The sequence below is a fragment of the Alligator mississippiensis genome, chromosome 1, assembly GCF_030867095.1.
Source record: "Alligator mississippiensis isolate rAllMis1 chromosome 1, rAllMis1, whole genome shotgun sequence".
In the NCBI taxonomy this organism is placed as follows: Eukaryota; Metazoa; Chordata; order Crocodylia; family Alligatoridae; genus Alligator; species Alligator mississippiensis.
Window position 1 is genome coordinate 291,560,434 of NC_081824.1, and position 25,313 is coordinate 291,585,746.

The 25,313-nt window shown below is 42.6% G+C and overlaps 1 protein-coding gene across 2 annotated transcripts; it reads right to left on the reverse strand.

Moving 5' to 3' along the window:
• Positions 1-1,673: 1,673 nt before the first annotated feature.
• Positions 1,674-24,813, reverse strand: C1H21orf62 (chromosome 1 C21orf62 homolog). Of its 2 annotated transcripts, XM_019476581.2 has the most exons (3): positions 24,677-24,813; positions 22,213-22,392; positions 1,674-3,138 (listed from the first exon to the last, which is right to left on the reverse strand). In XM_019476581.2, the coding sequence occupies exon 3, from the start codon at positions 3,097-3,099 to the stop codon at positions 2,407-2,409; it is 693 nt and encodes a 230-aa protein (XP_019332126.1). In that variant the 5' UTR covers positions 3,100-3,138; positions 22,213-22,392; positions 24,677-24,813; the 3' UTR covers positions 1,674-2,406. The 2 variants fall into 2 exon arrangements, with proteins under 2 accessions (XP_019332126.1, XP_006268319.1); XM_006268257.4 differs by lacking the exon at positions 22,213-22,392.
• Between the last annotated feature and the right edge of the window lie 500 nt (positions 24,814-25,313).

A 25,313-nucleotide genomic window follows, 5' to 3' on the forward strand; every position in this document is an offset into this window, starting at 1 on the left:
AAAACCTCTAACCAGTAACAAATACTTTAAAGTATGATTTATCTCCGCACTTACAATATATCACGTTGCACCCAGTTTTTGTATATTTTAAAAAATCTCTTCCAGGGAAAGAAGGGATTGTTGTGGGTGATATAGAACCAACTGAAGGGTTGGGATAAACTTCAGTGCACTCAAATACTTTTGAAAACTTGCCTATGTCTACCCCAATGTTGCAGCTGGTCCAATAAAAGATACTATCCACAATAATCCTTCCCTCTTGCATATTTCCTGAATTATCACAGCTACAATATCACATCTTTCTGGGAATGTTTTTCTTTATCCCTGACCTTTTAAAATTATCGGAGGTAAACACAGCAACATAACTTTTAAGCACTAGGCCCAGCACTGATTTAGAGGAGGCACCAGTATAGCTCCTTCCCCCAGGAGTCTTTGCCATGTCAAGTGCAGCTCTGTGCTGCTTGGGCGCAGGATCCAGATAGGTGCAGACGCCATACCCAGAAGTGTATGTGGGGAGTAGGGGATGAAATGGCAAAGCCTCCCTGGGCCACCATGGGACACACAGCCCTGCAGTGGTGTGTGTGTTGGGGCTGGGGGCGGGATAAGGCCATCATAGAGGACATTCTAGTTTTCTGCTGCTCTGTCCTTTGTTGATACAAAACCCAATGCCTTCATGTCCTCTGTTTTCCTCTTCAAGAGAAAAATAGGGGATGTAAAGGCATCCGGTTTCGTATCAATGGAGGACAGAGGACAACCGGACTGTCCTCTGTGATGGCCACCCTAGCGGGGGAGGGGGCAAGAAGGGAACACAGGGAAGAGAATGGCACCTGGAAGGGCCCCCAGGGAAGCTGAGCTGCTGCTTGCTTCTCAGTGGCAGCATCTCCAGCCCATGCTGCTCTCAGCTGCCTTCCCCAAGAGAGCCCTATCAGGTAAGCCTCTACTTCTCCCTGCCTTCCAGTGGTCAGAATAATCCCCTCCCTATCCCAGTGCCACAGGCACTGAAAGAGATCACTACACTTCTGAGTGAACATTTGTGTGCGTTATATCCCATATAATTACCAGGATCAAATTATTAGCTATTTCCAGAAAACATCATAAAAACTGGGTTGCCCAAGATGGGTGCGTCTTCCTTCAGAAAAGATTTGTTTAAATGGGAAAATGAATGAATAACTTCTCGGTCCCTTTACATTACTCACAGTACACACATTTCATCACAGGCCTAGGTGACAACATTTATTAGAAGGTTTTTGTCAGCACAAGACTGTAAAGACCCACTATGCTACATACTTTATTTCACTGTAGATATATTCCTGTCATCAATCTATCAGTAACAATACAGGTACAGATTGCACAGCAATATGCAAGACCACCATGTCACTAGCAGTGCATCTCTGGATATCCTATACAGAATGCTAGATTGAAGCCCACTGCCCAGGTATATGCCCAGGTGCGGTGGGCGCTTTGCGTATGTCCAGCTAACATTATTTAATTAACAGCAATACCCTTTTGTCATTAACAGCAATACCTTTTTGTCAATCAACTTAATTAATCCTCTGTTGCCTTCTTACACAGTCATGTCTCCAGATGAAGACTGTGTATTACATGCTTGTCTTACTTGTTTTCCAAGGCAAGAAATAGTTAGAGTGGGCTATGAAAAACAACAGTTGAAAGAAGCACACAATGAAACTACTTTATTTTAAAAAGTTCAATACATATACTTAAAAATACACACTGCTTATATTAGGCCATTCATCAGTAAATTTCAGAGTGCTTCACAAGGAAATCAGCATAATTATCCATATTTTACCGATGGAGAGACTGAGGCACAGGATAGGAAGTGGTCATTGAACAGGCCAGTGGCAGAACTAGGAACAGAATTTTGGTCTCCTGAGTCCCAGCCTAATGCTCTTCTTGCTAGGCCAAAGTCACGACAGCTCTCCACATTACTTAAATAATAACCATCCATGCAACTTGTACATTTTCCACATATTTACTGCAGAATATCTAGCAAAATATCTAAAAGCATATTGAATGCGTCAGGTAGTTCTGTATCCAGAGGTACATATCAGATGCCCAAGTAAGGCACAGTTCATAACAAAATGACTCAATGTTTCAATCTTTCACATTTAAGACATTTTGAAAAAATCTTACTATTCTATCATATCTAACATTGATTGTTTCACATTTTCTTTGTTCTCTAAAAAACAATTTGCAGAATTAGTTCTCTGTATTCAAGTCACTTTGAACTGCATCTTTGAGAACATCATCAGTAGGATCACGGATAGAATGGACCCAACATATAGGTTCTCTTCTGGGCCAAACGGAGCAAACATACAGAAATCCCATATGTTGTCCTATTGTCAGATTAACTGGCCCTCTGGGTCTATTGTTTAAGCTGCTAACCTTGTCTCAGTAAATGAATGTTACAACATAACTTTTGTTATTTGTGCCTGAGAACATATCCGAGTATGACAAACATGGAAAATGCTTTGTAATGCTGGAGACATTTTCCACACTGTAGGACTTCAATAAAGAGTACCCGTTGAAAAGAGATGTATCCAAGACAGAAATATACAAAAACATATGCCTGTCTTTGTGTAACACCTGCAATTCATCTCTCATTTCATGGTCACTGTTATTGTAGATTGTTAAAGTTTGCTCAGGAAATTGGACCTTGACCTCACTGTTTATTCGCAACTTTTGCAATCCCCAAATGGCCAAGTATTCTGTTGGCAATGGAGTGGTGCCGCAGAGGGAAAGCTTCAGGTCATGCACCACGGTAAAGTTCAACAGCATTCCCAGCATGGAGGTATCTGTGAACCAAACTGTCAGGTCCCTGTTGTAGCTGGCTCTGTCTATTGTATAAGGCAAAACGGTTTTGCAGTTGCACATCAAGTTTGCCAGGCTGTAATCGCAATCACGGATATCAGTAGAACAGCTGCAGTTGCGAATTGTGCTTTCCTTCGTGAAAATTAAAGTGTGGTTCTTCTGACTTCTTGCAAAACTATTAATAATACAGATGCCAAGGAAACCAATCAAAAGGAGATGATGTTCATGGAAGGATACTGGCACTTTTAATAAAAGTATCATGGTGTGAAGCATCTTCTCTTCTACTTAGCGAGTTTTATCACTTGCCATTACCTAGTGAGAAAAGCAATAGCTTTACTACAGCTCACTTACCCATTAAATATCACTTTTATCCTGCTCATCCATTGACTTACCTACTTGTTGACCTGTCTTACTATTACTTAGAAGACTGCAATGTTACAACTTGCCCTGATGTAGGGAAGACATACATGCCCTGATTCAGGACCAGGCCCTCTCTCTGCTCACCTGCAATTCCTCTCCCCTTTTTGCCTGGGAGGAAAGATTGCTTCATGCATTCTGTTGAACAGCTTATACCCCCCTGTGCATTCAGGTAGCTACTCTTCTGGAGAAGCGTGAGGACAAAGACACTATTTGCTCCTCTCCATCCTCTTCTTGCTTACTTGTGCACAACCAGGGGTAACAGAGTAGGCCCTGTTCTCCACTCTCGCTAGGGGTGCAATCTGAACAGGGCTAAGCAGGAAATAAGAGGAAGATCTTACTACCTTTCCCTCTCCTGCATAGTTAAGTAAGGGCTGCAACAATTGAGTCTATAGACTATAAAAGCATGTGTGGTATAGCTCATATGTGCTATGGCTCATTCAGACTTGTCTTAAGTATTGGAAGCTGGATATCTGCATTACCACAGCAGTCTGCCTGGGTACATTATTATTACGCATTAGAACTACTGAGAAGAAGGGTAGATTAGCCTAGGTCAGAGGTTCTCAAACTGTGGTCTGTGGACCACCACTGGTCCATGAGCTGCATTCAGGTGGTCCGCAGAAAGGTTGCAGAACAATCAAGAATATCTGTACTTGGCCCTGCGCTCGATATATTTTTTCTGACGACGGAGTTTAAGTGGTCCACCAAGACCCTCAGCAATTTTCAAGTGGTCCATAAAAAAAAGTTTGAGAACCACTGGCCAGGTGAAGCATTATCCTAATGGTGCTATACCACTTCCTCTTTCTGAGCCAATATATTCAGAGCTCTAGATATTACAGCTGAATTACTTGGTGCATGGGTAGTGTCTTACAGTGTGGCACACAGAAAAATGTGTTTTATTCGATCCTGCTTACTTTGAAAACTTCCACAGTGGAAGAAATTAGGATCAAATTTTGTCCCGGTATGTCCATCCAACAATAATCCACAGTGTGTATACCTGAGCAGAATTTAGCCCTCAAAACCTTTAAAGCAGTGATTCTCACACTCGGGTGCAGTGAGATCCTTTTAAGGTTGCTATGCAATTACTAGGAGTATCAACACCTACATGTGAATCAGAAGATAAAACTAGAGATTTCAAATACAAAAGCACGTGTCAAAACTATCGCAACCTGTGGTGGTCTTTCCGAGTTCTTTGCAACAGAAGTATTACTCTAGTATTTTTCTGTTTTCACTCATTTCTTGACTGCAGAAAATTGTCATTTTCCATAGGGTGCCTTGACTCTACCAAAGGTTACTTTGAGTCTAAAAAGCTGAGGACCACTGGTTTAAAAGTTCTCCCATATCCAGAACATATACCCAGTACATTAACAAGAAATCCAGTACAATAAAATGGGAACCAGCAGAAAACATACATACTAATGTTTACCAGGTACCAATCCAATCCTGCTTCATTAAACAATGGAGTCTTTTAATATAAAAAAGCTTGCTACTATTAATAACTACTTTTTGAATATGCAAGTATTAGGCTAAGGCACCCTTGTACCAGTCATTATTAATTAAACAAACTGGCCACTTGTATATGTAACTGATCCATAGGTATAGAGGACTCCCAGATTGGGGTGGATCTGGGGGTTGCACTAGTGCACTTGCACCCCTTAGATTTGTGGTCCACCCAAAGTTTAAAACCAATTCTTGGCCGCAGCAGCAGCATTTCAAGTCAGGTGATGCTGAGGGAGTCAATTGACCTCATGGCTCATTATCACTTGCTCCCTTTTAAACTATTCATTCCACAGATATTAATTGCCCTCTCTTCTTTTTAACAGTCTTCATATTATACTAATCAAGCTATCCTTTATTCTGCAGTTCTGCTCCTGGTAATGAAGGGCATTTTTACGTGTGTTGTGGGAAAAGGCGCCAGGTGTTTTAATTAGCAAGCTGTGCTAATTAGAAGTGCCCGTGTATCACATGTATCAGTGTTGCCGTGCGTCCCCGTGCTGAAAAAATGGTGGTGGGGCACTTTGAACTAAAGCTCGTCAAACATGTTTTATTTGAAAGCGCCGCCATTTTTGCAGTGCAGAGATGCACGGTGATGCTGATATACATGACGCGCACGGCTGCCTGAGTGTGTCAATTTTCATGCTCCAAGCGTGTCGGAGCAGGCTCCACACACATGTATAGGAGCCCAAAGCTCCTATTTCACAGCCCTGCAGATTGTTCTTAACTCATTCCAGTGAAGTTACATTTGTTTTTCACTTCAATCTTAAATGGAATAATACAGCCTTAGGCCCCTAACATATTAGTAAAGCTTCTAGTTTATCTTTAATTGGAGAAAAATGTGTATTCTTTTATATGTGAGGATGTACTCTGCCACCTGCATCCCCCTTCTCAAAATTCTAGATCCACCCATGTCCCAGGTGATGGCCTTAGATGTTTATTTCACATAGCAGAGATGCATGTTTTGACCTAAGTTTCCTGGGTTCAATCCTAGTTGACAACCCAAGTGGAAGCGTTTTTACATTGTAATATATATTGAAAGTTAAAACTATACATATCATTACTTCTTGATAAACTCATATCAGGTATGATCTTGACTTGAGCAAGGACAAGATAAGGTTCCTTCCAACCCTACTTTCTTATGATCCTATGTTCTCTCAGTTATATTCCTAGTTTAAAATTACAAAGATATATGTTTCAGTCTACTTTTTTCTTTGAAGTTTGGGCACTTAGAAATTTGTATTCAGAAAGTCTAGTGGGTGGCAAGCTTCCACATCCATAAGAGGAAGAAGAGTGTCCTGTAAGCAAATGTTAATGAGCTTGCTGCAAGGCGATTTAATTCCATTTGCACCTCTTGTATTTAGCAAGTTAGAAGAACATTTTTTTAAAATTCAAGATAGAGACACTCTCTTGTTGAAACCAAATATTTAATCCATCTTCCCTAGGGTTATCTCTTTTACTACATACCAAAAATATCAAATAAACCTTTAGTTAATGCTCAACTTCAAAGGTCAGATTCACCCAGGCTGTAGCTTTCCTGATGTCAATACACTTACACCAGGGGTGCATTTGGTCTCAAATCTCTCAGTACTCAGTCATGCATTACAGTGAGAATGCTCTTACTCGACCTTTGCATGTTGTTTATTTTCCCAGGGTTTTCTCTTTTAAAACTTGGCTTCAGGCTTTGATAAAATAAATCAGAACATGTACATTATCACTATTGTGTCATAAATGGATTAATACTGTTTTACACATTGCCAAGAACAATTTGGATTTATGTTTTAAAGATAATATTTTGCAAGCAGAATTGTCAGACATGTTTAGCTATATGCATTTGATCTATATGGTATTTCAATTAAGGCAGTATATGAATTTGAGGCTCAGCATTCTTCCTGCAGATCAAACTTCTACCTAAGTTAACAGGAGTTTAGGGTTTTTTGCAAATGAATTGTGAGAGCTAAAGCTCATGACAAAAAGAAAAATCCAAAATAAAATCTTTTGAATATTTCCCTTAGATCTAACTGCCTATTCCTCCTGTAATTCTGTTCAATCACTTGAGCTTTACTGGTCTCACGCTACCAGCACAGAAAGATTCCATTTCACATTTTCTTTATTTGATGCTGCTAAGTTTTAGTACTTAGTAAAAAGCATTATCTCTAAAAATACTTTATTTAGTACTTGTAGTAAGAAGCATGATCTCCAAAAATACTTGCAAACCCCTTTATTTCCTGCAAAAACAGAAACACCGGTATCAGTAAATACTATATGCTAAGTTTTGGTGTGTTTTGGGGAAGTGGTATGAAAACAGTGAAATAACCCTTCTAGGCCAAAGACAAAACATTAAGATTACCTGCATTGCATTATTACTTGAGCAATTCATCTTCAAATAAATTTGCATTACATGATTACTACTCAAATTACTTTGCTGTCTGCACCCTCAAGGGGTTTAGAAAAATTCTTTTTAATCTGTTTGCAACTGTTTCGGCAAGAAAGTAGGAAATGAATGAAAAACAGTGACAACATGAGCACACAACCTAAATTTTCCTACTCTTTGCTGTACTTTTAATTATTAAGATGGAGGAAGTGTTGGAGAAAAGGGTCTCATCTCAGAAGGTTTCCTCTGAGGGTTTATGAGGAAGTGAAGGTGTTTCATAAGTAACTGGGAGTCAGTAGAAAAGAAATGGGTATTGCCAAGAGGGAAGTAGAGAGTTTTAAAATGAAGTGAGAAGAAAGAACCTCTCAGAATGGTTTGTGGTAAAGAGACAGGCCTGAAGCCAGGTACTAGTCCAACTGTACAGTACATAAATGGACTTATGTCCATGAAAAACAGTTAATGCACAAGGTGGATCCTCCTGTTTCTCACCTTTTTTGCGACTCAATCTTAAAAGGTAAGATGGCTGTATATTACAAAAATAGATGAATTGAAGGATTTTCAGGACTTGAACAAGGCAGAACAGAATGACATGGAGATGCCAGGTCCACTTAAATGCCCAATAGCTGGAACAAGCTTGCCCAGGGTTATAGAACATGACAGTTTTTTGAAGAGCAGGTGTGGAGAGTAAACCTTTTTGTTCTGCTATGTATAACAAACATTTTTCTTGCCAAATCAAGCTAGTAAAAAAGTTCAGGTAGCCCTCTTTTGATAGAAATTTAAATTAGAAAAACATTCACCACCTGTCACAAAATTCTCAACTAAATTTTCAATTTTCAGTGAAGAACCTCTTTTTCAGCAATATTCTCCCCTGTAATATTTTTCAGTTAGCTCGAGTGATGTGTTGAGAGCATGGAGTGCTCAACAGCTAAATGTAAAAATCACTCTTCTCTGTCATTTGGAATTGTAGAACACTACGGCAATTACTTGCTCAGACTCTTATTTTGGTTTCCTTTTAGAGTAGAGGTTCCCAAATTTTTTCTTATTGTGTACCCCCTTCCAGGTTTACCAGCTGCCTGCATACCCCTACCAGCATATGTTTTATATTTTAACCCCTTCAATGCCAATTATTATTATAATGAAAATTAAATCCGCTATTACACAATTTCTCCCGCGTACCCCCAGAGATGTCTTGTGTACCCCCAGGGGTACGCATACCACAGTCTGGGAACCTCTGTCTAGAGCATTTTTAAGCAGTGGTGTCCTTGAGAGGACACTGAGGGATACTCAAAAGTCCTTTTTAAAATTATACCACGTGCACCCCCTGACAGCTCTGGTGCACCCCTTGACAGCCAGCATTCCCGGGCAGGGGTGGCAGGCAAGAGCACTGGTGCCCACCCTGAGAGTGCCAGCTGGGGAATGAGGGGGCGCCAGGAGAAGCGTTCCCCTTGCGGCCAATCGTGCTCACCTGGAAGTGCCAGTGGCGCACCTATAAGTGCCAGCGGTGTGCTGTTGCCAGTTGCAGGTCAGCGGGATTGGCCACAGGGTTCCCCCCACTTCCAGTCAGCAGGATTGGCCATGGGGAGACCCCCCCGGTTGCTGACTGTCCACTGGGGGGGACAAGTGCCCCCCCCCCCAACTCAGAAGGCACCAGTCACCCATGTGGGGCTGTATTCTTTACTATGTTCCAGGTTAAACAGCAGAGTGTCTAGAGAATCTCAGCTATAAAATTAACCCTTTCCCCTACATGCATACCCTCTCTCTCATTTTAGATCTTGCTCAATTGTCTTAATGGAGATTTTCGCCTTGGAACCCATCAAAACATTTCTAAGGAGCATCCTATGGGAGCCCATGGAAATCAGCAGGTTGCACTAGATGCCAGGTGCTTCCATCAGATTTACCATGGGAGGAATCTAAGCCATGGCTTACACACCACTGTTTCTAACCATAACTAGTTGAACACTCAGCAGAACCATCAGTGTGCTTAGTATGTTTTCAGAGAAAAAGTATAAACATTATCAATACAATTTATTTAAGCTACATTTGTTTGCCCAGTGTTGCTGTTTCCTTCCTTGGCTACAGTGAGAAGACACTGTTAGGTAGCAGTGTACACTGCCCAGTCAGACCTTCCAATAATTTCTTTCCAGCACAAGCACATTTGGGAAAAGGCTAATGATGGGATTTTGGTGGGGTCCCTCATTAAAATACCAGCAATATGTGGGTATTTAAAAAAAAAATCTCCCACACTCATGACAAAGAATGTAACACTTTGCTTCTATAAAGTCATTTTATATTCTTGACAAGCTCAGCCACCCTGTAAAAGTGGGATATTGTGAGAATCCAAGCACTTTTTCCAGCTTTTCAATTTACACTGAAAGGCTATAGCACTCAAGGAACCACTGCTTTTTAAATTTCAAATCTCTGCTTGGCTGAACACTATCCTCCCATGACAGGTCAGAAAACAGAAATGTCCCAACTCCCATATTCATTCTGGAGCCAAACATAACTACATTATCTTAGGAAGCTGGGTGTATTCCTCAGAAGGGGCCTGGTATGGAATTTCCTTCAAGTAACTGAAGTTTTAGATTGTAAAACTTATCCAACCACATATACAATATTTAGTCCTGTAAACTGGCCTGCAGTGGATAATAAAATACCACATTTTAACATTGGTCTCATAACATTATTTCAGTCATCAGTTGCAGTTCATTGTTTGATCAGTTTTGGGTAGGATATACAGTGCTTGCGTAGTCCAAAAGTAGGGGGAGTTTTTATAGGATTCCTTCCTGCCAATGTGAGTCTCTTTGCTAGAAAAAATAAATAAATGAAAATCTATGCTCCATTAGACATGGCCTTTTGCAGAACTGGACTTTGTATACCATCCAGCAAAGGAAGAATCTATCCAAAAAGATGAACTGACTGTGGTGGATATTTTGGAGTGGGGGAAAATGTATCAATAGACGAAGAGGCAGGAGTCAATTCTTTACCCATTTATACTGATAATGTTTCCAGTATGTGAATGTATAATACCCGTATGATATTTTGAAAATGTAATCCACAAAGTATGATACCGGCTTCTCAGTTACAAGACAGACTACTGTCGAAACCTTCATCAATATAGAAATAAAACATGAAGTTTGCTTCCTTCACTACCCTATGAAATCGCTCTTTTAAGAGCAACTTTGGGAAATATATTTAGAAGTGGACAGGACAACAGGAAGGGAATAGCTGTCAGTTGAAACAGCTTTTGAGCTGTAACACTCAAAACCTCTATAGCAACCAGAGTCACCCAGAGGTAACGGAGTTAAGCATGTGAGAATCAAGTGAGAAATTAAACTAGCTTAAAGGTTTATGAGAATGATCCAGAGCCTGGAATAATAATTAATTAGATCTTTTCACCAGGATGTTTCCTACTTATACTAGTATTAGCCTTCTTTGAATAGTCACCCAACCCTCCTATGCAGTGGCAGAGTCTACTCTTCTGACAAACAGAATCATTCCCAGACCACTGGTCTGGCTCTTCTGAGCCTGTTCATTCACCACTACCTGCCGGTCATTGAGCCTGTTCATTTACCACTACCTGCACTGGTAAACCAAAGAACTGCAATTCAAAGAGCTCACTATTTCTAGTAAATGAGAAAACATAATCAGATAGAAACTGGAAAAGATCTGGGAGTTCCAGAGACAACTACTGTTGCGGGCTGACAGGCACAAACAAATACACATATCAAGAAACAGAGATTTGCTTGCTAAAACTCTGCACTGGGATGCTAAATTCCTATTTAAGGAGGTGCCAATGGCATCCAAACCGGCGATTTTACTTTAGTATGGAGGATGTCCGATAACAAGAACCACAGGAAGATAGGAATGCCTATCTACTACAGCTTGTGAAATTGCTAGTGCTAAGTAAGCATTTAATAATCTTTAACAAAATATTCTGCACTTATCCATTCCTGTTGTTTTGACTCTGCTTTTGTCAGTTGTTATCAACATTTATTCTCACTGGGCCTTCAGGATGCTGTTCCACAGTTGTATAAGTCAGAGCAGGTAACTGGGGCACCAGCCCCAGAAGGCTACTTATGAGGAGGTAAGACTCAGGCTATTGGCAGGCCACCCCTGCTTTTGGGCATCACCTCCCAGGGTCCCAAAATTCCTAGTTATTTTCTGCTTTTCCTCCTCTATTTGGCTGTTCTTTCAGTGTCTTGCAGACACCCCCCTCATTTCTCCTACTGACATTAGGGCTTCTCACTTTGGAGCCTGTCCTAGACATTACCATCCCTAGATAATATGTCTTAAAGCTCTCTCTGTCCACCCCACCTATCTCCTTTCATCCAATTCCATATTTCAGCGTTTTTTCCCCCTCAATGTTGTATCTTTTCATCTGAAGTACAAGAAGACTAAAACTAGGATTATATTCACTCCCAAGCCATTTTTCCTTTTTTTATCATATATGATGGCATGCCATCCTTCCTATATATGATTGACCTTTGGTTTAGGGAGGCATCTTAATCCCACCCTCTCCCTTGACATACAAATTGAGGCTATCTCTTGCCCTTTCTTCCTCCTCAGTATGAGTCCATTAATTTCCATATCCACAGCCAACCATTTATTTAGATCCTCATTATAGCCCACCTTACTTCTTCTTCTCCCACTACCCATGCACCTAAACTGTCCTCTTACTGGAATACAGTATGCTCAACCACTCTGGGCAGCTGTAAATGGACACGGTGACAGACAGTCATATGTTACAGCAGTTCCTGGGGCTAATTTATGCCTTGGTTATTTAATGGGAAGCAAGCTGGGCATAATATCATTTGACCCTACCTTTGGACTAGTTTTCATCTAGTTTTATTATTTTATTATTTTTAATAATTATTATTAGTTTTATTATTTTCATAATAATCTAGTTTTCATCTAGTTTTCATCCATAACTTAGGCTCAAAATGTCCAAATCTTTCTATACCTCAATTATTTCCTCATATACTAGCTTTCTTCCTAAAGAAGGATTTAGTTCTACAAACAAACAATTCTCTTTATCACATATACCCCAGTCTCCAGGAAGAACCATATAATGCTGCTAGAGTCTACTGATAGATCCTCTGGGTTACATTCTGGCAAGCCCTGCCCATCTGATAGAACAAGTATGAGCAACAACAGAAAGAGAAGATACTTGGCCTCATTGCAAACCCAGACATTGGGTGTTCTTCAGGTCTTTCATAGTCACAGTAAGGTAGAGCCTAGTGGAAATGATAAATGGCAGGATTATCTCCATTTGGTGATCCATTTCCAACTGGATCTCTGACTGCAGGTGGTCTGGCTACAAAGCATCCAAAGTGGAGCCCCTTATTAGTATCAGAGCACACTCCACCACAGCTCAGGTTGTGTTTGCAGTCACTGAAAAGCATACTAGTTCCAGACATATACAAAATGGCCACCTGGACCTCAAATCACAAACTGTGATTTACACAATTTTGGAAGCCTCTAGATCAGATGCTACATTTAGCAGAGAGGGCATACAGTTGCTATTCTCTTGAGACTCCAAGATCCTACATCCAGCTGGACTGGGCACTCCTTTAGAATCATCCACGATCTCCGAAACAGAAGAAATTACTTACATTACACTGGCAAGAGTTCTTTGAGATCAGGGGCTGGCATGAAGGGGTCCGTGGGGCCGGGGTGGATCGTGGGCACATGCCCCTCAGATCAGTGCATGAGGTGGAGGCGGGCTGCCGTTATGGGCTGCACTCTGTGCCCTATGCACAGCAGGCACATGGTGTTGCGCTGCTCCGGGACAGCGGCAGCAGGGCGCAGAACCCAGCCCTCAGTGGCAGCCCGCCTCTGCCCCACACACAGATCCAAGGGGCACGTGCTCCCTGGGCTTCCTCCAGGGTGCACACAGTGGCAAGAGGCCCCCTGCACCCCTAGACAAGCCACCCAGTCTCCAAGCATCCCACAACCCTTCCCAGTCCCTGGGCCCCATTCACGCCAGTCCCTGTCCCACTCCCTCCTACACTATGGGAGCATCCATCTGCCCCCTCACGCCACTTCCCCATGACAGACTTACCTGTTGGGGGGTGTATGTACTCTCAGTCCCCCCAAATAATATCTTCTCCCTCCACTTATGTTGAAATAGGTTACATATGTACAGTTTTCTCAACCTGCCATCTCTTACCTCTTCCTCCAAATCCTGAATACCCGAGATTCCACAGATGGGAAAAACTGAAGGGTGGTGGGTATTTGTGCCTAGGGTACAAACCATGAGTGGCAGAAGGCATATATCCCACATAGGTAAGCTTCAGTGCTCAAGGCACAAAGCACTGACAGTGGACTGTGCTCATAGGTGACACAATCTCAAAGAACTTCAGGTACTACAAGGTAAGTAACATCTCTTTCCTTATGCAGGTTTATGCCTCTTTTCCATTGTAACTTATAATACAAAGATTATTTGTATTGATTGTTTTCATTTGCTTCAAAACAAAAAAACAAAATTTGTCTGGGGGGGGGAACAAACAACAACAACCCCCCCCCCCCCAAAAAAAAAAACAACCAACCATACAGATGTGAATGAACTCAGTTGGTCTAATAAAAGATATCACATGTACTCAAATAACTTTGCCTACACAGATGTGAATGAACTTTCCAAATTATAAAACAAGGCACATGTCACAGGATATTTACTTGGATGGCTAAACTATTAGAATGGAAGGTGAACAGAATCTGTTTCCTTATCTTAACTTTTCATCACTTATATATTAAAATGGGAAAAAAAAACCTATCACAAAAGGTAGAAGACCCAGTACTGTACATAAATTTGTAAATTCAGGAATTTTGAAAGTGACTGTTAATGTTACTGGAAGAAGTAGGCAAGTGGATTATGAACTATCAGCAGTTGCCAAGGCTACCAAGTATTTTACTTTGAGAAACCAGTGTCATGTCTAACTCACATTTGTAAAACAAGAAAGCTGAACAAGAGAAGGGAACTCATACCTGTTTGCCTAACACCAGAGTTATAATCAACAATCCTGCCAAAGGATATGGTATTTAATGCTGACAGAACTCATGGTGTATTGGATATTACACAGTGAAAAAAAGGAACAACATTCCTTTTCAAATTTTACGGACCAGTATTATAAATAGTGAAAAGTGTGGTTAAAATTCACAATCGGGCCTTTGGCCAGTTTTTGCCCTCAGCCTAAATTGCCTGCTGACAGAATGAAAAAGAAAAGGACCAACTAACTTGCCGGGTATTTCCCCCAAATTGGGATGCACATACAAAGCAGGGAGGCTATTTTCTCTGCTGAAAAGAAGCATGCCCGGAGACACTCTGCATGTCATGCAGCTGCCAAGATGCCTGCTGCTTGTGTCTGGCTCAGCAAGCTGAAGGGGCAGATACCTGGGTTAACCCTCTCACAGCCATAACTATTGCCTCAGCACTGAAGCTTCTGCCTGAAGCACTAAGGCTAGGGACAGAAGTTACACATAAACCAGTTTAAGTGGTCAGAAACTGGTTTAAATCTGTAACAGAACAGAAGTTCAGTGCACATAAACCAGTTTGAAAATGGCTGAAACCAGCTTGAGATAAACCTGATCGACTGTAGTATCAGACTTAACTGATTTGGGTCAAAACGGTTTATGAAACTTCTGTCCCAGACCCCTTCCTGGTTCAAGTTAAATCAGAGTCCCCCAGCATCCCATCATGCTTTGCAACCCTGCACTGGGCTGGGCTAGGCTGTCTGTTCCAGCTGAGTGGGGATGGCCCCACCCCTCTCCTCCCTAGCTGAAGTACTATCACTGCTCCAGCTGGATGAGAAGGGCATGGAGGTGCTCTGGATTGCAGCCGGGTCTGCCTGGCAGGGAGGCAGCAGCCTTTGCCAGGCATCCCTAGCACCTGCACACCCCTTGTCACTCCAGCCACAGGGGCAGGGGTGTGGCCAGATCCATGTAGCCTAAGGGGAAGGGGGGTTTAATCCCCTTATTGCAGGGGAGGGCAGTGCAGGCACTGATGGGCAGAACCATCACTAAGGGGGTGTGGAGCCCGGGGCAAATCAACCTGTGTGGGGCCCCCTTAACACCGCCCAGGGCCCATGGTAACTCTGCAAAGGCAGGGCACGGGTTGGGGCAGCGTTTCCCAACCTTTCCCATGCCATGGCATGCTTACGTGGGTAAATGAATATCATGGCACACTGGACGCATGGGGAGGGGTGGTGCCCAGAACTCCCATCTGGAACACACTTAAAGAAATTCTCACCATGCAGGGCAGGGGGTGGGGAAAAGCTCAAGTGTGGTAGCCACTGCCAAATGTGGGAGGGGCTGCAGCCTCTCTGCCCGGCTCTGTGGGGCCCTCCAAAGCACAGAGTCTGGGGCAGTCACTCTGATTCACCCCCACCAAGGGACAGCTCTGCTGATGGGCTCCCCTCAACCATGGTGGCCAGATGCCAGTAGCCTGAGGGGAAGTGGGGAGGGGTATGGGCACCCACACAGTACTGGCTTCATCCCATGCTGAAGATCCCCTCAGGCAGGGTCTGCACCAGAGCGCCTGGGCTGAATTCCTTGGAGGAGTGGCAAGCAATGCCTGATGCCAATGTGGGTCCAGCTATGGGAAAGGGGCAAGGGAGGTGGGATGTGACCTGGCTGAAGGAGGCAGAGGGGGAGGGGAGCCAGGGCTAATCATGGAGCCCAACTCACTGCTGCAGTAGCACATACTGGGCTGGGAAAGCCCTAGGGGGTGGGAGAGAGCCCACTGCCTCCAGCCTCTAGCCCCATGTGGGGGCCATGGCTTGCAGACAGAATGCAGCTGGAGCAGGGCTCCCTGCCCCTGCCCCTACCCCACATCTGTGCTGGTGGAGAGAACCATCGCGGCAGGCAGAGGCGAGGCACATATCACCCGCTGCCTGCTTGTGGCAGCGCTAGGCACTCGGGGTGGGCTGCCACGGGTCAGGGGAATGGGCAGCAACAGGGAGAGGCAATGAACCACTGCAGCCCAATCCGGCTTAGCCCCATGGCCAAGGGGTGTGGGCAACTGGCCCGTGGCAACCCGCCCTGAGCACTCAGCACTGCCACGAGCAGGCGGTGGGTTACAGGTGTCTCATCTCTGCTGGCTGCAATGGCTCACTCCACTGCTGCCACAGGGATAGGGAGGGGAGCCCTGCTCCAGCTGCAGTCTGCCTACAAACTGCAGCCCCGCATGGGGCTGGAGGTGGAGACAGCGGGGGCTGCCAAAGCAGGAGGCAGTGGTGAGTTGGGCTCCGTGATTAACCCCAGTTCCCCCCCATGCCCCCTCTATGCCTGCAGCCAGGTCACATCCCACCTCCCCTGCCCCCTCCCCGCAGCCAGACCTGGACCTGCATCAGCATCAGGCACCACTTGCCACTTCTCCAAGGGATCTGGCCCAGGCACTGCAGTGTGGGCTCTGCCTGAGGGGATCTTCAGTGTGGGACAGAGCCAGCACCATGTGGGTACCTATGCCACTCCCCACTTCCCCTCAGGCTACTGGCGTCTGCCTGCTGCAGCCCCAGGTGCATGAGTGGAGCCTACTGATGCCCACACTGCCCCCGCTGCAATGAGGGGATTAAACCCCTCCCTTCCCGTCAGGCTATACACATCTAGCCATGCCCCCACTCCTGCTGCTGGAGCAGCAAGCAAGTGAGCGGGGTGGGGGGACTGGGCACCCCTGGCAGAGGCTGCTTCTCTTCTCTTCCTCCAGGCACACCCTGGGTGGGGTTCCTGCTGGCCAGGATGCTGGTTTAAATCCCTCCCCATTCATACTCAGCAGCCTGCCAGGGCCTGGCCATGTGTCCTCCTCAGCTCAGCTTCCCTCCCGCCTTCTGGCCACTGTAAAAGGAAGGAAGGGCTGGCTCTAGCATCTCCACCTTCTAGCCTGAGCCACTGCAGGCATGTGGCTGCATTTCCAGAATCAAAAGTGAATTCACTTGCTTATTGGTTCAACTAACCTGTAATGACTGAATCAATTCAAGCTCTGGCTTTTTGAATATATGTACTTAGTCTAAGTGAGCTGCTGTTAATTATCTTGATGAAACATATGATGTGAAAACAACACTTTATTTACAGGAAAACACTTTATTTACTCACATTGTAGCCTGGGTACACCCAGGGGGTGTGCCCTGTCCTCCGATGACAGTGGTGGTGAGGCAGGGTGCTGAGGAAGGGCTCAGCTACTAGAGCAGTTTCCTCCCCTCTCCATAGAGCTAGGACAAAACCAAGTACTTTACCCAAGCCCTGAAAAAAGTAAGCTTGCTACAATATAAATGACTACTTAACAGGAGTGGTTTTCAAAATTCCTTAAGTCACGGGACCCTTTCATATAATTTCTGCTATCATGTAACCCCTACCCCTTGCTCCAAGGGTCATGTGAGCTGACATAGAGCCAGGTGACCTGGCCCAACAATTGCAGTGCACCGCTTCCCAGCCTGCTCCACCATTACTCCCAGTCTCTCTGCAGAACCCTTGATGACCTATCATAGAAACCCAGGCTTCTGCAGAACACAGTTTGCAAATCGCTGACTTACAGTAAGGGACTAACAGTCTTCCTACTGCCCTTGCAACGACCTGGAGCTTAATCTTGTGTGATACAGGATGTCCTTCTGGAAACACTGAGGGCTCCTATAGATGTGCAGTGAGGCTACTCCCATGTGTTGTAAATCCAACATGGAAATTAATGCGCTTCAGCAGCCTGCAGCATCATGTGTATCAGCATACCTGTGCTGAAAAATGGCAGCGGGGCACTTTGAACTAAAGCTGGTTTGATGAGTTTTAGTTCAAAGCACACCACCGCCATTTTCCAGCATGGGGATGCTAATACGTGGGATGCTCGGACACTTTTATTTAGTGAGGCTTGCTAAATACGTCTATAAATGCCCAGAGTGTCCAAGAAGAATGGCATCCCAGGAGACAGTCTGCATGAGACAGCAGGAATTTCCTGTCACACCAGCAAGTTCCCGTTGCTTGCTCTCTCACCCAGACTATCTCCTGGGAAGTCACACTTCGAAGATACTGTATGTTCCCAGGAAAACTTACCCTATGCCCCACAATCAGCCATGACTGAAAAAAAAATCTTTTTTTTTTTTTTTTAACATTCTGCCTTAAAGAAAAAGAAAAAACAACCAACACCCCCCCCCCCCCCCCCCCCCGTGGTACTTCAATTTGTATCCAATCCAATATGTACTTACTGCTCCATAGTTCTGTTTCACTCTTTCCACACAAGAATTTGAGGAAGAAATCACACCTTTCCAAAAATGCTCAACCCTGGAGTACCAGTTGTAATTTCCAGAGCTGTGGTCACTGAATTACAGAAGGACACCATCCTCTACTATTAAATTTCACTTTTAGGTGCAAAAGTCCTATATGCCACATTACTTTGACACATGCAGGAACAACTCAGAGACTTCAAGGGAGTTTTGCCTCCATATGCTGCCAGTGCATTTAGCCACAACTGGCTAATTTTAAACAACCCATATTTATCCTTTTATTACTTTCTTGTTGTTCTTTAGGGAAAGAGGAGTTAGCTGGAAATCACATTAGTCATCAAGGCTCCTGCTACAAGTTACATATATTATGCAATTAACTAGTTAATTGTGCAATAAATTTAAATTGGTCACACATGCCAAGAAATTATCGCATGATAAAAATGACTATCCAGCTATGAAAAGAACCAACCAGCTATAAAGTTAGTGCTTGAAAATGTGTAACAACTCTATAGCTAATTTCTATCTAGCTTTAATTGGAACATATAGCAGGGTCCCAAGAAACCATCAAAAGTAATTTTGGTTTTACTGCTTATACCAATCTTCTCTTATGTGCTACTTTCTCAGTATTTTAAACCCATTTTATAGCATAGTGTCTGAAAAATTCTCTCATCAGAGGATTTTTGTCCCTTTTCTTATCACCTTCTGGGAGAAAAACTAAATTCTAATTTGTTATTTATTTCTGCCACTATTTTGGGTGCTTTAATTTCCTTTGATCAGTCCCAGTAATTTTTCTGCTAACTGCTGATCAGGTATGTATTATGAAAACTGCAAAAAGTAATAGGGTCTATAGCTGCCTGTCTGAAAAAAGCTGTGGTGTCAGAGAAGCTAATCCCATTCAATGAAAGCCCTGAGCCTATACAATTAATTTCTTCATGGGGTGCTTTCTTCTGGTCTCTATTCAGAAGGGAAAAAAGCTAATTAAAACCCTTCGTTGATCACTTGTGTTAACATGTGACTATGTGAAAGTGCTGTATTAAGCACAGAGGAGTTTAAATCCATATAATTTTGTGCAGCTTGGGTAAGGTACACGGTGCAAATTCTAAAAAATAACATATTGAAATAAATGCTGGGGTTTGGACAAAGTGGAGATGTTTAGCACTAGAATTCTATTAAGGCTTTCTCACCTCATGCTCAGGTGAAGAGATGTCAAAAACCGCATGTGGTATTTCACAACTGATATGCTGTAAACAAGCTATGACAGAAAGGATAGATTGTCAGCCTTTACTGTGCACTTTTCCTTTGGTTTTGTTTGCTTAGGTTAGGTTATGAGTTTAAAGGTTATTTTCTGTGTTTAAAAAGAACTACCCCTCTGTGCCATAGCAAGTGCTTTTCATTCATGCAGGTATTAGGTATAATGGTGCAGTTTCCTTAGGCCGGACTGTTTAATAGACTTGGAGCAAAAAGACCAGGCAAACTTGATTTCACTCCATTCTGTCTTCCAGGGTTCAGTCACAGCAAGCAGAGAAGTGCTAGATACATACAGGCAGAAGAACTCTGTCTATAGTTCTGAAAGGGCTCCAATATCCAGGCTGAGGGTTACTGCTCTGTATTACATAAATATGATCTTGCCAAGAAAAAAGAATTATGTAATTGCTAATGTGCTCACAGAGAAATCACAAAATGGAAGCAAGGAAGGGGCACCACAGGTGCATTTTTAGCACTTTATTTTTTTATCTTAATGTACAAAGATCACCCCCAGCTTATATTCAGCTTTGTGTACTTAATACAGTCTGCATCTGTTATATCTCCTCTTAGGAGAGTGACTTAGAAGAATACACAGGACATTGTTTAGGTGAGTGCACCAAAGTGCAAATTGTGTCTAACAGGAAGTCCAATCTGAAGTGTGATATTTTTTGGCCTTCGAAACAGGAATCACATTCTCCTCTCCTTACATAAGAAACATATATTACTCATCTCAATATTTATATGACAGCCTCCCAAAGTCTTCAGAAATAATTTGTAGTAGTAAGCTGTATCTCTAAAATCACATCTCTGAAAGCCTATCCTGCACGTTTTTATGCACATGCTAAATTTTAAGGCTATGGATAGCCTCATTGAATTTAAATAGCAGTACTAGTGATGTTTCTGGAGTCCAACACACTAACCAGGTGTCAGTTATATTTGTCCTGCAGAGTTGTGCAGAGGGGCCTTAAGTGTAGATGCAGAGAAGAACCTTAATAAGCTTTCACATTAGATATGTGGTCAGACCATGAGACTTACTTGCATGGGTTCCGTGCTATAGAACTGCAAGGTCTGGGATCTGGCTTAGGGGGTTGGGGAGAAATTTTGAGAATGATTTTTCTTTTTGTTTAGTCAAGGTATGTGTCTATTCAGCTAGTCTGTAGGTAAATGTAGGGAAAAAAGACAAAAGCCTCAGCTGAAGTAACTTAATGAATAAAGCTGCAGTGCTGCAGCCTGCTGATTCAAGGCTCCAGTGTGATCCAGTGCTGCTGATAAATTGAAACTTGTATTCATAGTAATTTTGTACAGGAAGAGTTAGGGCTGCCATCTTTCAGCAGTTATTGCAGGACTGTGACTGGGTATGGGGAGGATCACAGCATCTGATAAAGCAAGCCCTCTGCTTACAAAAGCTTACGAGCCGGTATTAGGGTGCAGTAAATTAATTAACTCCGCCATAAGATAGTACAGTCAGGTACAGTACTATCTTATGGTGGAGTAATTAAGTGCAACGAGACACACATGTAGATGGTGGGAGGGGCTGGTTGGGCACAAAGGTGGTAAAGTGCAAGGGCTGCCTGCCGCCTAGCCACACGGCTCTGCAGGTTCTGCACCCTCCGCCCCAGCCAGCTCCTCCTCCCCACAGCTGCTGCCACCCAGAGCCTGCTACCAGCCCAGGCTGCTCCACCCTAGCTCAAACTGCTGCTATCCAGGGTGCACATGTAGATGCTGTGCCAGAGAGCAGTTGCAAATAGCTCTGGAGTTTATTGCATTGCATTAATTGAACATGTAGATATACCCTATAAGGTTCAAGTCTACCCTGCCTTCTGCCTGACTAACATGCTAACTACCTCTCTTTGGGCATGAGGATTCAAGCTCATACACAATGTGAAGATATTAAAACAAAAAAAGATGATAATTCCTTAACACTAGTAATGACCTTACAACTTTATAATCAGAATCTGCAAATATTTATACAAGTGTGTAATACTTCTCAAGCAAAAAGCCCAAAGACTTCAGTCAAACTATTCAAGTCTGCACATGATTAAATATTTGCAGGATCTAGCCCTCATATACCAGAGGATGAGTATCCTTGTTCAGGACTATGCTGTGAAGGATCCCAGTTAGCATTCTTCTGAAATAGCAAGCTATTGAATGCCACTGGATCCATCACTGACCCTGTTCCTGTTTAGTTCAGTCAATATGTAGGATCATACCAGCCAGTTGCTCTCATTAGATGTCCATGGGAATACTGAAAGAAAACATTAAGGAGGGCTCTGTAGCATTTAAAATAGGAGAGGCAAATTTATAGAAAACATGCACCTAAAGGGAACAAGGAAGATACTGGACACGATGGCTTGGGAGGCCCCCTCCAGATTTGTGTTCCTATGTCCAAAACATGGAAATGATCGTTCTTACCTCCCTCGTGGGGGTGTTGTAAGCTTCAGCTGAAGAGATTCAAGAATGTTCCCAAGTCTGCTTGAGCAGAAGCAGCTCTGTGGTGGTGCACAGGGCAACATCAGCTGCTGGCCAGCTGGGAGCAGTAGTCCCACCCTGCCCACCCCAAAGTCAGCATCTGGGGTTCCTGCCTTGGCCCCCCTACCCCTTAGTTGAGCTACTGCCCAAGGGAAACAGGTACAGAAGGTCTTCTCTCTCACACACCTCTGCATGGAGTCCAGGAACAGCAGTAATCCATGTTCCTCCTCAAAGTTTCCTTGAGCCCACTACCCTCGGCAGAGCTGGCTTCATGAGAACAGGTTTGGAGGGTGTACGCTGATGGATGTGCACACTGCATCCTATCAAAGGATGACACCATGGCTGCACTGCCTGGGCATTCACCTACTGAGAACAAAGTATACTACCTAATCAGGATGGCAACATTTTACATCTGCTTCCCATTGGTATAAAAGGCTACACAGTACAAGGCAGTGGTAACTCAGAATCATTGTTTCTGCTGAAGTACAGGGAGGCTGATTTTTCCATTACACCAGTGTAACCACAATGAAAATTAATGGTGTAAATTCGATATATCAGAGGAGAGAAACAGGCATCTCATCAGCAGCCTTGTTAAGATGATGTTTCCCCAATTAGAGGTTCTGGCTTTAAGCACCAGGTTTGTCCTTAATAGGCACAGAGTGTTTTGAGACCCTCAGAGAGACAGTACTATAGAAATATTACTATTGTTATTACAGTCAGAATATACAGCTTTGCAACCATGGTGATTATTTGATACTCCCTTTTCAAGATTGCGAGGCTTCATCATGACTTCAAATAATGAAAATAATAGGGGTCTAATCCTTAACTTTTCTCCTTTTGCATATTCTTCTCTCATATGAGCAATCCTTTTGACTAAAGGCATGTTTGAATTTCATGATCAAGCCATAGCTTCGCATTAAAGGGTAATCTTAAAGCACAAGCATGGGATGATTATAGTCTTAAATCATAAATAATTACTTGTCATTTTTGGTAAAACCTCCTGACTCATTTCTTATATGACCTAATCCTTTTTCTTCAAACATGGTTTCCTTCATTCTTCTAGGACAGAATACAAAAATATGCAGTATTAACACCGACGTTATGTATACTGAATATATATATATATATATATAATGGATGCCTCTCGCATTCTGGGTTTCCAATAATTTTAAAGAAAAGCATAATACTAAAAAAAAATCTGTGCCTTTATGAGCACATGTGTGTTTGTATACATGAATGAACAAATCTTCTCTGAATATTTCCATTCTGTAAACAAAGCCTCTCAACTATCAAATGCTAATTATTTACTTGTAAAAGGATCTAATTTTTCAGAAGTGACTAATGATCTTCAGTGTTTCAAATTCTGGTTGGCCAATTTGACACAATTTACAAGTTCTCTGTTTTTAACAGCATGCTCAAGACCTTCAGAAAAACAGGACCATTAGTTCAAATTGAGCACTTAAAAACTGAGGCATTAAAAACACTGCTAACTTATTTCAGCTTATTTGGGTTACATGGAGATCTTGACTACAAAACAGAAAATATTTAGCTTTTGAACAGTTTGGTCATTTTAATATAGCAATAAATATTCTCTCTCTCTTTTTTTTTTACCCTAACCATACTCCTCTCACAAATAAAAACAGTCATATATCTATCTTTTACAGGATCAGGCTCTAGAGAAGGAAGCAAGAACGTTAGACAAGAAAGCTAATTCTTAATTTCTCCATGCCTTCTGTTACATCCTGAGGAAAAGTTAAGCAGAAAACATTTTCAAAAACTGAAAAATAATGACACTTCTGTTAACTAAAGAGACATAGTAAATGTATTACCTAGTTGCTCTTCATGATTTCCTTTCCTTTGATTCAAATACTTATTTGGAAAAAAAAAAGATGTTGAAAGAGAAAAGTTGTGCAAAAAGGAAGGTTCTTTAAAAACAATAATGATCACCGATCAAACTGAAGCTGAACCATTAAGTCAAACTGTCTGATATATCTGATACCATATCTTCCTTTATTGCATACATTTTTAACCAGAGGATGGTTAAAAATGACAGGATGACAGGATTTTAGAGCCAAATGGCAAAGGAGTGTTTATCCTATTTGGAGTTCAATAGATGACTAGTATGATATGAACCTGGGAATAAAGCACAGGTCATAGCTGCTGTTTTCCAGATTCTTCTCCTTTAATTCTTTCAAAAAGGCAGTTTTACTCAGAGAAAATTATACACCATGAGCTGAATCTTACTCATATATTAGAATTACTTACAGCTATTTCTGCTGAGTTTAACTGAACTACTTGCATAAGTAAGTGCTTACAGATATTTCTATAGTAAGATCATTCTCTAGTGTCATTATCTACACGGTGTTTTCTTTTGGTTGGTTGTATTCTTTCTATAGAAAGACGCATACATCTTAGATAACTTTGCATATGCATAAAAGACAAACTTCCTAAAGATTTTACCATTTCACTGCTATGATAAAACTACAGATCTACCAACTTCCCATCAGGAAAGGAGAATTAACAGCAGCGAAATAAGTTGTGCTACAAAATAAATTGCTTGTTGCCTAAATATGCAAGATGTTAACTGCTGCTCTTCTAGTCACAGCAGTGCACATTTCTGAAAGACAAAAGACAAGACAAAAAGACTTACGTTTCTAGGTTCTGTCTGTGAAGTTCGTTACTGCGTGGCTTTCTGCTTTGTAGACCTTATCTACTCAGTGATGCTTAGCTGCTGTTTGACGGGCTGGTTAATCTACAAGGCAGAGTGGAATGTGTGGTCTTGCACTTGCTGTTCTTTTATGTTTTCTAGAGGCCAACAACCCATGCTGTTTCCATGACAACCAGGAAAGCAGCCCAAAGCCTACCAATTTCATTAATAACCCAGCAGGATAAGTACCTGTCTTTATTAGCTCTGTTCATACCCCGATTGGTAGCATTATACTGATATTGAAAGTGTTCCCCACAAACAAACAAAAAGTCATGCTATGGCTATAATATACAAAAAGACAAGCATGGTGTCCTGAACCCTAGTCATGGCAGTCTGTGAAAGCAGACATTGTGCATCAGTGCATGAAAATTCACTTTTAAATATTTAGGGCTAAATTAAGGTTGCCCTGAGCAGCTGCTCTGGGAAGATGGAGAGCAGGGGCATGCGACTGTCCCATGCAAAAACTGCCAGCGCTGGGAGACCAGTTAAAGGGAGATTGCCAGGCTTCTGCTCGTGTGGTAGATGAGATCAGCACTAGCAGTACTGCACTTAACCAGAGGCACCTTCAAATCAGTGTCCT